The sequence below is a fragment of the Rana temporaria genome, chromosome 1 (genome assembly GCF_905171775.1).
Source record: "Rana temporaria chromosome 1, aRanTem1.1, whole genome shotgun sequence".
Lineage (NCBI taxonomy): Eukaryota > Metazoa > Chordata > Amphibia > Anura > Ranidae > Rana > Rana temporaria.
This window is the reverse complement of record NC_053489.1, coordinates 268,675,055-268,690,694: the sequence shown is the minus strand read 5'-3', so window position 1 is coordinate 268,690,694 and position 15,640 is coordinate 268,675,055. Positions and strand designations below refer to the sequence as shown.

Genomic DNA, 15,640 nt, shown 5'->3' with positions numbered 1-15,640 from the left:
AAATTTTGATTTTGGCAAACCCAATACTTATGAGAAGAATAATATGGAAACTGTATAAACCAAAGTGATTTTTCCTGTTAACCATTTTTTTTACTTAATTTTCAGGGTTTAATTGATGCTTTGTATTTTTTGTTTTTTGGAGGGACACATTTTTCTAATTTTGTGAATACAAAGTATTAACATTTTTAATGGTCAATTTTAGCTTTAAATTGTGCTCGAATGACAGTGAGCTTTTGTTTTTGCTGCTGGTTTTATTAAATTTTTTACCTTGTTAAGGATGTCTGTGCTGCAAAAGGCTTGTCAGAACCTGGCACCACATACTAACAATAATAAATCGACATAACGAAAAAGGAACACATAATAGCAGAGATGTTCATGCTGCAACAAGACCGCCACCTAATATGTAATTTGCTCTTTATTTTTATGATCCAGCCCACACATTATCTACCTGTCTCAGAGTGTTCTGTCTGGAAGTAAGCAGCTTTGCTTGACACGTGTCAGCCATGAAATTGCACATGCTTGGTTTGGGTTGGCCATTGGTGCACGTGATTGGACAGAAGAATGGATAAGTGAAGGCTTTGCTACACACCTAGAGGATGTATTCTCAGCAGAAGTTCAAAAGGTATACTGTTCTTTGAAAACGTTTCAAAGTATTTATATTAATTTCCTTTACCAGCTCACTTCTGATTTAAAGTAACTCTGTCCCACTTTGCTGACTTCAGACATCTTCAGCATCCATAAATATTCTGTGAGTGTCAGATATCTGGTCCCCCACTGGCTGCTGTGGTTCCTTTCTCTGGATGCTACATCACTGCAATGTCCTCTTACTATAGTGATATACAGTAGGTGAACCCGATTTTGTGTCAATCTCGCTCTCTTTCTCGGCGAGATTGAGCACCTACGAGCCCCATCGCGGGAGCCAGCGCCGAGCTGGCTTGCCGCGATGGAGACAGAGCCGTCATAGAAGCGACGGGAGATCCGACTTGGATTCCCGCCAATTCTACACGTGTGCGGCGTTTGTTATGAATCCTGAGGGGGAAGTCCCCGCCGGATTTTAAATAAAAATCCGGCATGGGTCCCCCCCTCAGGAGCATACCGGGCCCTTAGGTCTGTTATGGGTTGTAAGGAGAGCCCCCCTACGCCGAAAAAAACGGCGTAGGGGGTCCCCCTACGATCCATACCAGACCCGTATCCAAAGCACGCTACCCGGCCAGCCAGGAAGGGAGTGGGGACGAGCGAGCGCCCCCCCCCTCCTGAGCCGTACCAGGCTGCATGCCCTCAACATGGGGGGGTTGGGTGCTCTGGGGCAGGGGGGCGCACTGCGGCCCCCCCACCTCAGAGCACCCTGTCCCCATGTTGATGAGGACAGGGCCCCTTCCCGACAACCCTTGCCATTGGTTGTCGGGGTATGCAAACGGGAGGCTTATCGGAATCTGGGAGCCCCCTTTAATAAGGGGGCCCCCAGATACCGGCCCCCCACCCTAAGTGAATGAGTATGGGGTACATCGTACCCCTACCCATTCACCTGCAAGAAAAGTGGTAAAAACACAAATAAACCACACAGTGTATTAAAATATTTTATTAGTCTGCTCCGGAGGCCGCCCCCTGTCTTCTTTATTAGCTCTTTTACCAGGGGGGGCTTCTTCTTTGACGTCTTCGGGTGGGTGGGGGCCGCCGTCTGGTTCTCTTCCACCGCCGGGGGGGGTGGCTTTTAAAAAAGCCCCCACCCCCCCGGCGGGTTTCCTCCGGCGTCTTCGGCGGGGCTCTTCTTCTTCCGCTATCCCGACGGGTCTTCTCCGCTATCCGGGGGGTCTCGCCGCTCTCCGCTGTTGACTCGTCGCACCCCGGTTCTTCGTCTCGCAGTCTGGTCCCTTCTTCCGTGCTGTACGTCTTCTTCCGTGCTGTGAGTTCTTCTTCCGCGCTGTGACGTCATGTTCTTCACTTCTCTTCTTCTCCCGATGTTGACACGCCGGTCCTCCTCGCTGAAATGACGGATGCGCGCCTTGCATCGGACCTATATAGGCCTCACAGTCCCATCATGCTCTGTACCTACCCATGTGATACCTACCCACGTGGGTAGGTATCACATGGGTAGGTACAGAGCATGATGGGACTGTGAGGCCTATATAGGTCCGATGCAAGGCGCGCATCCGTCATTTCAGCGAGGAGGACCGGCGTGTCAACATCGGGAGAAGAAGAGAAGTGAAGAACATGACGTCACAGCGCGGAAGAAGAACTCACAGCACGGAAGAAGACGTACAGCACGGAAGAAGGGACCGGACTGCGAGACGAAGAACCGGGGTGCGACGAGTCAACAGCGGAGAGCGGCGAGACCCCCCGGATAGCGGAGAAGACCCGTCGGGATAGCGGAAGAAGAAGAGCCCCGCCGAAGACGCCGGAGGAAACCCGCCGGGGGGGTGGGGGCTTTTTTAAAAGCCACCCCCCCCCCGGCGGTGGAAGAGAACCAGACGGCGGCCCCCACCCGAAGACGTCAAAGAAAAAGCCCCCCCTGGTAAAAGAGCTAATAAAGAAGACAGGGGGCGGCCTCCGGAGCAGACTAATAAAATATTTTAATACACTGTGTGGTTTATTTGTGTTTTTACCACTTTTCTTGCAGGTGAATGGGTAGGGGTACGATGTACCCCATACTCATTCATTTAGGGTGGGGGGCCGGTATCTGGGGGCCCCCTTATTAAAGGGGGCTCCCAGATTCCGATAAGCCTCCCGCCCGCATACCCCGACAACCAATGGCAAGGGTTGTCGGGAAGGGGCCCTGTCCTCATCAACATGGGGACAGGGTGCTCTGAGGTGGGGGGGCCGCAGTGCGCCCCCCTGCCCCAGAGCACCCAACCCCCCCATGTTGAGGGCATGCAGCCTGGTACGGCTCAGGAGGGGGGGGCGCTCGCTCGTCCCCACTCCCTTCCTGGCTGGCCGGGTAGCGTGCTTTGGATACGGGTCTGGTATGGATCGTAGGGGGACCCCCTACGCCGTTTTTTTCGGCGTGGGGGGGCTCTCCTTACAACCCATAACAGACCTAAGGGCCCGGTATGCTCCTGAGGGGGGGACCCATGCCGGATTTTTATTTAAAATCCGGCGGGGACTTCCCCCTCAGGATTCATAACAAACGCCGCACACGTGTAGAATTGGCGGGAATCCAAGTCGGATCTCCCGTCGCTTCTATGACGCGCTTGCTGGGATGTGCTGTCACTATTCCAGTGAGTGCAAGATGTCGGCGAGATCTCGGCACCATGTCGCCGAGTATCAGCGCGACGCTGTCGTGCTAAAAGCACAATATCACAAACACCTACTGTAGGTGTCGGGCAAAGGGATATCAGAATATAGATATAACGATTTTTCAGCCAATTTATCCCTCCAAGGCTACTAAGATCAGTGGTGCTGTTGGTGGGAGGTATACCCCCTGTCATACATCAGAAGCCCTACTATACAAATTGATAACTAAAAAGAATTACAGCGCTTGCAAATAAGTAAATAAAATGCAGACATTAAATAAAAACAATTCATAAACAATTAGTGAAAGTTCAAAAGAATAGTGGTAAATAATGTGTTCCAATGTTAAAGTGCAGTCGTGCTCCAAATCTCAAGGTGTGCCACCCCCTCCTGTATCCCCACTCTATGGATGGAATGGACCTCTAGCTTTTTAGTTGGGGGTCGTTCAGGCTTTGAGATGTTGGCCAGGGATGGCTGAGTCACATCAATGTACCAAGAAGATGGGATGGAATAGACACCTAGCTTTTCAGTCTGGGGGTCATTCAGGCTTTGAGATGTTGGCCAGGGAGTCGCATCAATGTACCAAGAAGATCTCCAGTATTTTATAATCATCACATGTGAATAAATGAATGAGTGACTTGTATAGCGCTACACATGCGAACTGAATTGCCTCTAGGCGCTTTTTCCAGCCAGTATCTGCTTGGCTGGTGCGGTCATTTTACCCCGTAGGATCTCGACACGCTTGGGACACACAGTCGTACACACACATATATACGAAAGAAAGAAAGGGTTGGGACTTTAAATGAGATGCGTGTTGATGCAAACAGTATTTATAAGTAAATAAATAAAGTAGTATAGCGTAATAACCAGGCTCAAAACTTACCAACCAAATTGCAAGCCGAATTCAACTGACTAACTTCGTATGTTAAAAGCAGAGGATTGGTTGCACACATTTGCAAATATATGGATAAGCCACAGGCCTCTTACAAGGCTCTCTGCATTCCTGTGGTCCTAACTAAACTTTTCTAGTTTCCTCAGTAGAGGCATACAAGTGCTAATGAGTAGATAGAGAGCAGGTGACTAAGGGTGTGTGTCACCAGCCAGCCTCCATCTAAAATAGGTGTAGCAATAAAGAGCACTGGAAAAAACGCATAAGGGTAAATGTATAAGCATCAAAATTGCATCTCCATCCCTATTGATAAACATGGAACTGGGTTTGGGACTTTGAATGAGGCATGTGGATGACACATGCCTCCATCCCTGAAAATTGAAAGAAAGAAAGGGTTGGGACTTTAAATGAGATGCGTGTTGATGCAAACAGTATGTATATGTAAATAAATAAAGTAGTATAGCGTAATAAACAAAGCTCAAAACTTACCAACCAAATTGCAAGCCGAATTCAACTGTCTAACTTAGTATGTTAAAAGCAGAGGATTGGTTGCACACATTTGCAAATATATGGATAAGCCACAGGCCGCTTACAAGGCTCTCTGCATACACACATATATACATATATATATACTGGGTCAATTTGGACAAGATCCAATTTACCTACCAGCATGTCTTTGGAGTGTGGGAGGAAACCGGAGTACCCGGAGAAAACCCACGCAAACACAGTGAGAACATGCAAACTCCAGGCAGATGGTGTCGTGGTCAGGATTCGAACTAGCGACCCTTTTGCTGCTAGGCAAAAGTGCTATCCACTACACCACTGTGCTGCCTCCATGTGGATCATGATGCCCAAAATAATGAAAAGAAAAGGGACCATAGTGAAGTATTGTTTAGTAAAGAATTTATTGCGCAAGTGCACAGGTACTTACAAACTGAAGGTTAAAAATAGACATTAATGATACTCTATAGATGGTGCTTGACACCAGTTCGTCTATCTAAAATACATAAAGAACATTCTCTGAACTGCTGGCGTAACTGTGGGCAACCGGGGAACTTGTTACATATACTCTGGCACTGCAAATCAATAACCAGCTTTTGGAAGTCTGTCTTCCAACTAATCTCAACTATTAGAGGGATCATAACTCATCCCTCACCGGCCTTGGCACTGCTAGGACTCTCCATAGGAAATTTCCCCACTAACTTTAAAACAGTAGTTCTACATATTTTAATTGAAGCTAGATTGTCCATAATGTGTCAGTGGAAAAAAGATACGGCATAATTACAGAAGTTATCTCTAGGGTAAACTTACATTGCTCTTATGAATATTCTTAGGCCAGCATCCACGGAAATAGGAATAACTTCAGCAGGAAATGGGAAGTATGGATTAAAACTTACAAATTAAGGGCCAGATCCACAGATAATTAGATGGGCACAGCGGATCGGAGATACGCTACGCCACTGTACCTTACCTGGCGGATCTTCGAATCCTCAAAGAATTTGCGCCTTAAGTTACGGCGGCGTAGTGTATTTCTGGCGGCGGAATTTAAATTGGCGGGTAGGGGGCGTGCTTCATTTAAATGAAGCGCGTCCCCGCGCCGAATGAACTGAGCATGCGTCGTTCTGAAATTTCCCGCCGTGCATTGCGCTAAATGACGTCGCTAGGACGTCATTTTTTTAACTTGAGTTACGTCCATCCCTATTCACGGACGACTTACACAAAAAAAATAAAAATTTCAAATTTCGACGCGGGAACGACGGCCATACTTAACATGGCAAGTCTATCTATACGCCGCAAAATACCAGCTTTAACTGTACGCCGGAAAAAGCCGACTACAGACGACGTTAGAAAATGCGACGGCCGCGCATACGTTCGTGGATCGTCGTAAATAGCTAATTTGCATACCCGACGCGGAAAACAACGCAAACTCCACCCAGCGGGCGCCGAAGTATTGCATCTAAGATCCGAAGGCGTATGAAGCCTGTCGGATCTTACCCAGATGCCGTCGTATCTTGGTTTGAGGATTCAAACTAAAGATACGACGCAGGAAATTTGAAAGTACGCCGGCGTACTTGCTCTGTGGATCTGTCCCTAAGCAATTACTTTTGAGATACTAGAAAATAATGGCAGGCAATTAAGCAGCAAGCAACTTACAAGTAGTAGATGAGGACTAGTAGTAGTTTATGGATACTTGTTTTCTTTTCAACGTTATGCTATTTGGTTTATTCTTTTGTTAGATGTCGTTTGTTTTCTATAAGGTCGAAGATTTGTACCTCTAGGTTAGCTCGATGACCTCTAAAAACAGGTTTATGTACAGAAGATGCAAATATAACTCATACCTGGGTTACGATAACTATGAATATTTTGGTCAAAGTAATACTACTACTATTAAACGCAGCCTGTGATTATCTACACATTATAAAACGCTAAGATGAAATGTACAAAACCTGTAAGAATACCAACTTGTTATCTAGGTCTGTACGTATATGATACAGCTATGTTAATTTTTGACCTTGTAACTGCTCAAAACCAATACAAATTTAACGTAAAAAAAAAATAGGCATTAATTCGGCAACAGTTTAAAACAACAAGCAAACACCGCTGGTGTGCGTTCCACCCAAAAATTGGAAGTGACGTCTCGTTGATTAGGAACTGAAATTTCCCCTGAATGACTCCCCAGACTGAAAAGCTAAGGGTCCATTTCATCCAGTGAGTGGGGATACAGGAGGGGGTGGCGCACCTTGAGATTTGGAGCATGACTGCACGTTAACATTGGAGCACATCATTCACCAATATTCTTTTGGACTTTCACGAATTGTTTATGAATTGTTTTTATTTACTTATTTGCAAGTGCTGTAATTTTTTTTAGTTATCTATTTGTCAAGTGTTGGCACTTTGTGTACAGCAGCTGTAACGTCACATATCACACATTCTATAAATGTTTATTACATTCTCTATGTACTTCTAAAGGAAGTTATATATATATTTGATCACTACATATTGCTTATGGTCATACCCTCTGCATACTGTCCATTGCCATACTCTCCACATCCCACTCCTGCACATACTGCCCACTGTCATACCCACCACACTTCTCTCCTGCACAAATTCCCCCCTGTATTACCCTCCTCACTCTTCTACTGCTGCACATACTACCTGCTGTCAAACCCAGCACACTCATGTACTGAACATTAGCCTGCTGTCATACCCTCCTTTTTCCTTTAGTAAAGGAGTATTTGACAACCCATAAATCTTCAACAAACAATAAATAGTGAGAATTCCGTGCCAACCCCTCAAAATAAAGTGCAAAAAAGAAAATATATATATATATATATATATATATATAACAACTTAAGCTGCTCCTCTGAAAGTCAAGTATTACTTAATTGGAATAGTGGTGGATAGTTGAGGGTGCTAACTTGTGATACAATGTGCAATATTACACTATTCTGTCACAAAAATTCAAAAGATAAATATACATAAATAATATTAGTCTATTGTGATGAGTTCAAATTTCAAATAGATCACCACAGTGCACTCAGTGTACACTAGTATGTAGTCCCAATATTTGATATAAGTTCCAAACAGTCCAGTGACCAAAGGCTTAAAAACTGTATCAAAAGTCTTGCTTATAGTGAGATAATCCTTCACCAAACACAAATCTCTGTGATCACCCAAAGTGCTCAGATGATTAATGCGCTTACCAGATGTATCTGACTTCTTTTGTGAAAAAGAAAGTCAGATAGAGCATTAGCAGGATGGTGCCTGCATACACACCAATCGGACAGGAGAAAATTTCAAAAGCCTCTTCCTCAGAGTTATAAATAGGATATGCAAGAAAGAATATAGAAATCCATCGCATAATACTGGTGATTTATTTAAAAATTATACATAAAAAACAGCCAATTGGCCTCTTACATTAAAATGTGCCTATCCCGGCACCGGGGCTGCGGGGCTGCTAGCTTGTCTGTGTCTCGCTCTGCTTCCACCTCCGTGGTGGCGTGTGTTCCACCCAGCGAAAACAGCAACCAGATGTCCGGAACTAGCGTTAGGTAACACGTGACCAGGTCCGCTGCCGACGTACGTTTCGTTGTTTACGTCTTCAGTATTATGAGATGGATTTCTATATTCTTTCTTGAATATCCTATTTATAACTCTGAGGAAGAGGCTTTTGAAAATTTCTCCTGTCCGATTGGTGTGTATGCAGGCACCATCCTGCTAATGCTCTATCTGACTTTCTTTTTCACAAAATAAGTCAGATACATCTGCTGAGCGCATTAATCATCTGAGCACTTTGGGTGATCACAGAGATTCGTGTTTGGTGAAGGATTATCTCACTATAAGCAAGATTTTTGATACAGTTTTTAAGCCTTTGGTCACTGCACTGTTTGGAACTTATATCAAATATTGGGACTACATACTAGTGTACACTGACTGAGTGCACTGTGGTGATCTATTTGAAATTTGGACTCATCACACTAGACTAATATTATTTATGTATATTTATTTTTTTAATTTTTGTGACATAATAGTGTAATATTGCACATTGTATCATGAGTTAGCGCCCTCAACTATCCCCCAATCTTCAACAAACAGCTTCCTAATTGGCTCACATAAACAACATATTTATTGGCTCGTGTTATAGAATCCAGTGCAGATAATGGCACTGTGGTGCTATGAGTAAGGTGTACATTAACAATTGTAAATAATGTGGGGCTAACATGTCAGCTGAGGGGTACTTAATTAGTAACTCAAGCAGTCTTATACCAGAAGGGCACCAATCCAAAAATTGCAACTACAAAAGAAGAGAAAGGGTATTCTAGGATGACCCACCGATATATTAATAATATATCAGAGACAATTAAATATTTAAAACCATCAACATAATTTTTTTAATTGTAAAAAAGTGGCACGTCTTTTTTCAAATATTTACAATAATATTTTGTATGTTGATGGTTTTAAATATTCAGTTGCCTCTGATTTATTATGATTATACTGGTGGGTCACCCTACAACACCCTTTTTTTTTTTTTTCTGAGTTGGGCATAACTGCTGAAATGCGCCACTCCATTATTTGCATGTGAGCTGAAAGTTGTTTATTTTCTGTGTTGCCAGCTACTCCTTTACTAAAGTCTGCATGCTGCATGGTTTAACAGTAGCCCCAGCCTGAGCACTAGTGTGTCTTCTATTACACAGCCTGGAGGTAGAGCGCAGCCCCTCTGTGCTGCAAGTCCTCTGTCCTACTTACGTTCTGCTTGCTGTCGTAACCTGCACAACCATCTTCTGCACATGTTGATCACTTAGACACTTCTTTAGCATTGTTTGTTATATTCCCAGCCTTTCTTTTTCTGGAATAGGCACACTTCTGCTATTTTCCATAATGACACCTCTATAGGACAGTATAGTATTGGCGGAGCATGAAGATGCTACAAATAGTTTTTTAGTTCAGTGATAAAGTACAACTTACAGCTGAAGAAGAGCTTATGCTAGCCCTCAAATGCTGTCAAATAGTTGTCATATTTTTGCATGTTAAAATTAACCTTGCACTGACTATTGGATTATTTGCAAAAGTCACAAATTCACAACATTTTATACTTAAATAAACCATTGCCTTGGCATGTCCCACACCAGCATTTTCTATATTGCACACTTTCCTCTCCAAAGTGCTGTGTCCCCTCTAGCTAGATGACTAAAACCTGTTTGAATGCATTGCTATTGCTGCAGTAAATACCAGGGTTTTTCCCTCTAGAATAACAAATATCAAGATAATTCAGCCATGGTCTGCTGGAGGTCATAATGTGTGTAGTAGTGAGTCAGAACTGTAGTGTGGATGCCATTTCAGGGTAGGGCTAGATATTACTAAATAGGTATATGTTACACTCCTTTGGGAGACATGTTACGGCAAATTGTTATTGTTATACAGAAAATACACATATGGAAAATAATCACATTCTGACATGTTGGTGTTGTATCTTTCACTTGGATGTTATAAGATGCAGCTGGATAAAACGAAAAATGTGTCTGTCTTCAGTTCAGGCTGCAAAGCAACAAAATGTGATTATATAAAAAAAGGGGGGGGGGATTCTTTTCTATACCCACTGTAGATGCGTTAGGGGTCCTATTGACCTGATTATTTTGTGTTTGCATACAAATTCTTATTTTCAAATAAGTGCAAAACAGGATTTCTACATGCACTGAGCTGCTAAGGTAATATAATATTGTGCTTAATTGCCTTTATCACCATAAACACAAAATGCAGTATTTTTATACAATGCTTGTGACACTTGGATCATAGTTTATATCTTTTATGACAACGAGAACTGCAGTGTATGCTGATACACAAACCTTTCCTTATCTTAATAGTGCAGGATAGATTCAACAGTCATTATTGGTAACAAGAACACTTGGTGCAGGGAAATAACAGACGGAGTGATGATCTATTTATTTATGACTCAGTTGGACTATTTTTATGTTATGATTTTCTTGCCAAAAATAAGCTAATACTGTGGCTTTGCCATAGAATTTCTGATTTCTCTGGGAGTATTAAATCACAAATATATTATTTAAAGGAAGTTGTTTTGATGCTGTTAGGTTTTTATTACCCAGACGGTGTTCCTACACTTTTCTGTATTATACTTCTCTTGTCTTCAGTTTTTTTCTGTTTTGGCAGCTCTTGCTTACCACTTCTTTTGAAAAGGCTTGTTGCCTGGAAGCCTCACCAGGCTTCAGTATTTTTGTCACTGAACTAAAATAAGTATAAGGATAAAGTAATTTAATATTTCTCCCAACTTTCATTTGCAGCTTGTTTGTTGCATTACCTTTATTTCTGACCTGTGAGCTACAATAAGGCTGCATTCACACCTGAGCGTTTTGTCGCCTGAAGCGCGACGCTCAAATACGCTAGAGGGGAAAAAATACATTATTCCCTATGGAGATGGTTCACATCTCCACGCCAATACGCCTGACGCCGAACGACTGAAGCTCAAACAAATTCCGGACCGCGTATCGGGCGGTTTGGGCGTATTTGAGTGTTTCCATTTCCCATAGAAAGTAATGGAAACGCTCTATTCAAGCGACTAGCGCTTGCTGCGGGCGTTTGGTCGCTTTAATCAATAGAACTTTTCACCCAGGCAGAAGATTAAAAAAATCTACCAACATAGCAACAAGTGATGAAAAGATGATGATTTTTCCTATTGGCTAAAATAAAAAACGTCGAAGTACAAAAACGTCGGACGACGCTGTATGCAAATGCGCAAATAAGCATGAATATGCGCGACAAAACGCCGGAAAAAAACGCCAGAACAAACGTCCGAACGACTGACCGACGCTCAGGTGTGAATGCAGCCTAATGCCTGCAAATCAGTTTTGCCACAGAAGCAGGCTTCTGGCTACAGGACTAAATCTGTATGCACCATTATTTTTGCTTCTAAACGATCTCAACAAAGCAAACATTGGTAAATTACTATCTTAACTATAGAGTACAAAACACAGGCAGCATACCCATACACCATGAGCTATAGGTGTGTACTTTCAGGTGATTGGACACTGGCAAGGCTTTAGAAAACATGTTCTCTGGGTGCCTCCCATGTAACCCTACCCCACTCTGTGACTAATTACCCTTAGCTTAACTAGTTTAATATTTTTCTTTATTGATTTATAGTCTGATTCTTCAATAAAGCCCTCGTGGGCTTCTAATGACAGCATATAAGCAGTGTATCTGGATCGGCACAATCTCAGTTAAGCTATGGGAGCCACACCCAAATCCCACCTTGTGACGAGGGCCTTTATAATTTGAACACTGGATCCTGTATGGGTGCTTACTTTGGCACTTGGCGCAATGTGAGGAGTTAGCCACAGGGTGCTATACAGATCCATCGCCATGGAACCCAGTCACTGAAGACCCTTCCGGTTGTATGCCTACCTTGATGGGTCTGAACTTCAGAGTAAAATATGTGTTTATTGCTTTTCAACAGGATAATACAACACATATAAATGTCAGATGCTCAAAACATAAAATACGAACATAAAACAATATACTGTATGGAGCCTGTCCAACACGAATCCAAACAAGTTGCCGCCTTTACTAGGCAGACAACAATATATTATACATAAAGGCAGTGAGAACCAGTGAGATATAAACTATAAGCCCGACATCTGACTACCGGAAGAGGGCAAATAAGCAAAAACAGAAGAAGAAAGAGAAAAAGGAAAAAGGAGGAGAAAAAAAAGGGGGGGGGGAGAGAAGAGTGAGAGGGAGGGGAAAAGTGTACCGAGCAGACCACGACATGTCATCCTAAAAGAGGTAAGTAGGTCGAACTTTAGGACTGGCTCTGAGGCTTTAGTAATGACTTCAAGAAATCCGAGGTAGAGTAATCGATCCATAAAAGCCACAAGGACTTAAATTTATCATAAGTGTCATTATCTAAGGCCAGCATTTCCTCCATACGCATGATGTCGTTGACCACAGAGACCCACAAGGACAGGGGAGGGGTAGTAGTAGTTTTCCAAAATTGGGGGATAAGCTGCCTTGCGGCCGACAAAAAGAAGCGCAGCAAGGTTCCTTTTTGGGAAGCTCTTGAGCCAGGTAGCATGGACAGTAAAGCTATCTCCGGTAGGGGTGTTAAGGGCCGGTCATAGAGCCTGCTGTATATGGCAAAAACCTGAGACCAAAGGGGTTGAATGACCGGACACTTCCACCAAACATGGAGGTAGCTACCGTCTGCCGAGCCACATCTCCAACACAAGGGAGGTACAGATGGGAACATTTTATGCAAAGAATGAGGATCCCTGTACCACCGAGAGAGGAGCTTAAAGTTTTAATCCTGGGAGTAACAGGAGATAGAGGATTTGTGTGTAAAGTGGTACAACTTTTGCCAATCCACTCGGTGGAGTTCTTTTCCCAGATCGATGGATCACTTCCTTGTGTAAAAGGCAGGTTGATCATGTATCAATGAGTGTTGTAGTGTGTACATGGATGAGAGCAAATGTCTCAGCGTTTCTGAGACAGATCACAGCTGTTCAAATCTCGTTAGGGGTCTGTGAATCTGGGATGAGGAGAAAAGGTCAGAGCAGAAGGAGGATATGCGTAGGGACGTGAGCCAATTGCCTTGGACACTGGGCACTACGGGAGAGCCAGAAACGGGGTTCACAAAATAACTCGCTACGGGCCAAGTGTGGTGGGAGTATGGCCCCACCGAGCGTGAGCCTATGCCCTGTGGTAATGCGGGATGGTCAAATAGGGATGTAAGTGGTTTGATGGGTCTGGACTTTAGCGTAGACAGGTAAGACCCTGTATCTCTGACCATGAACCTAAAAATGGGACTATGTTTGGCGTGCAGTGTAAACTTTACTAACCTGGCGCAAAAATGTACCACTCAGAGCTCAGTCTTAGGTGGATGACCAAGTCACATCACTAGTTGCATACTTTAACGCCACTTCTGCTTATAGCGGTAAGGTTCTCAGGTGCTTCCTCCAACCCTTTCACCACAAGGATTTGTAACAGGATGGACTACACCAGTTGAATAACCTCAGTTGTAGTGATGATGGAGACCAGGTGAAAATGAGTCAATGCAAAGTCACAGGCGAACATTCACTCTGCCAAAGGTCCACACAACACCCAGCCTCAGAGTGTATCCCTTGCACAAGGACAAGAACAGGGCTCCAACTTCAGGCTGAGCATCTGATTCTAGCTCTATTTCAGGCACGCAACAACAATCTATGTCACTAAAGCAAAATTCTGTGCATCTATGTCACATTTCTTTGGGCAGATTATATGTTTAATACAGCCATCCCTGTCCAGAGCCCAAAAATTCCTTGCTTTTTCTCCTACTCCCATCTTTCCACCAGAGTTGGATCCTGAAATGCCAGTCCTAGAAGACACAGACACAGAAGAAATGAAAAAGGACATTGAGGCCATATTGGAGGAAGCTGGTGCAGATTCTTCTGCCCCAGATTTTCACTATATTGAAAGGGAAGCTTCACGCAGCATGCTTGCTAATGTTGAAAAGCTAATTTCCTCTATCCACAAAAACCTTGTTCATTGTATCTCCTGTGTTTCACCATGCCGCTTTGAGTATAGAGGCATACAAAATCCTGCAAAACATTCCCTGTTCCCGAACAATGCAGTCTGTTCATGTGCATTCTGTGACAACTGGGAAATGCTTGAAAAAAAATTCACTTCCCCAAAATCTTTACTGAACATTTCAGAGTTACTATTGAAGATGTTCCTTCTTTCAAAGATTCTGTAGAAAGTTTGAGATTCTTCTAAAAGCTCTCTAACCTTGCAAGCCCATCCCTGCAACCAGATTTTGCTGCAATTTCACTATGTCTGTCTGTAACTAACTGGACCAAGGACAATGTACAACTGCCTTCTGCTCTGCTTTTTTGCCCTGGAACATGCCATGAGACCATTTTTCAAAATGGCCCTAAGCTCCATTCACATGCACAGAATCCTACGGTTAAAAGCTTGGAGCGGAAAATGCCTGCCATAGGTGCCCTTATGAATCCCAGATAGCAAGGATAACTTGCCACAAATTTGTGGCAGTGTTGAACTGCAAGTCTGTTAATTTGCTGCAGATTTTGACTGGCAAGTTGTGCACTTGAAGCACAAGTTCTAGTTGACACCTTTCCAATTTGTAAAAAATTTGCTTGGCAAGTCTCTAGCAAGAGCAAAGGTGTAGTGATGAGTCTACAGCAAGAACCAGAACTTGCAGAAGACCTGCAGACTGTTTGCAATGAAAGTTGATCTGGAGTCATGTAATGCGGACTTGCTGCAATTGTGCAACAAACTTGTAAAGTCTGGCAAGTCTAGCAATAGCTTAACAAGTCGTTTTCAAACTTGCAGCACAATTTCTTGCTATCTGGGATATGCCTTTCCAAGAAAGCGTTTAATTGGTAGCACCTCTAATTGCCTTGCTCAGAACTCAGGCATCCAGTCACAGACTATCTAGGCAACCTTCTTTTGAAGGACCCATCTCCTTTTCAGGTATCATAAAATGTCCACAAGACGATTCAGATGCTCCAAGCCATTGGCAGGTGATCAAATCCCACCTTGAGATTCTCCATCCGAGTTCTAGCCCTAATGATGAAGGTAAATTGGGTATCTGGCACTCCAGGGGTCAATGCCCTTAGTTTGTAATAATGTACATTTGATTAATCAGTCTTTAGATAAAAACAAAGTTGAACCATGGTAAAGAGGTGATTTAAAAAGAGGCAGCCATCTTCAGAGTGTGTCCTGCAACTCTACAAAACATATGAAAGAAACAAGGGGGTGCCTCTCTACGTGTAGTATTAAAACAGTAACATTTATTGCACAAGATTAAAAACACTTACAAGATATAAGTGGGAGTCATGCTCATCATAAGTAAGTAGTCCTGGCAGTTCTACTGCGTCCCACAGGCTCCTTGCACGATCCTGGTAGCTGGGAAAGGTTCTGGTGTGATGTTGTGCTGAATAGCTGTACATTCAGGAAAACCAGGTGGTAGTTAGCTCCATGTTGTCCAGCTTGAACTGGAAGAGGAAACGA

General features: G+C 43.5%; 1 protein-coding gene across 2 annotated transcripts in view; it reads left to right on the top strand.

Moving 5' to 3' along the window:
• Positions 1-15,640, top strand: part of LOC120941932 (aminopeptidase O (putative)) — a 525,264-nt gene that overhangs the window by 165,859 nt on the left and 343,765 nt on the right. For both annotated transcript variants that reach the window (XM_040355486.1, XM_040355487.1), the window contains exon 6: positions 433-622. In XM_040355486.1, coding sequence (XP_040211420.1) covers positions 433-622 — 190 coding nt within the window. The remainder of the gene's footprint in view (positions 1-432; positions 623-15,640) is intronic.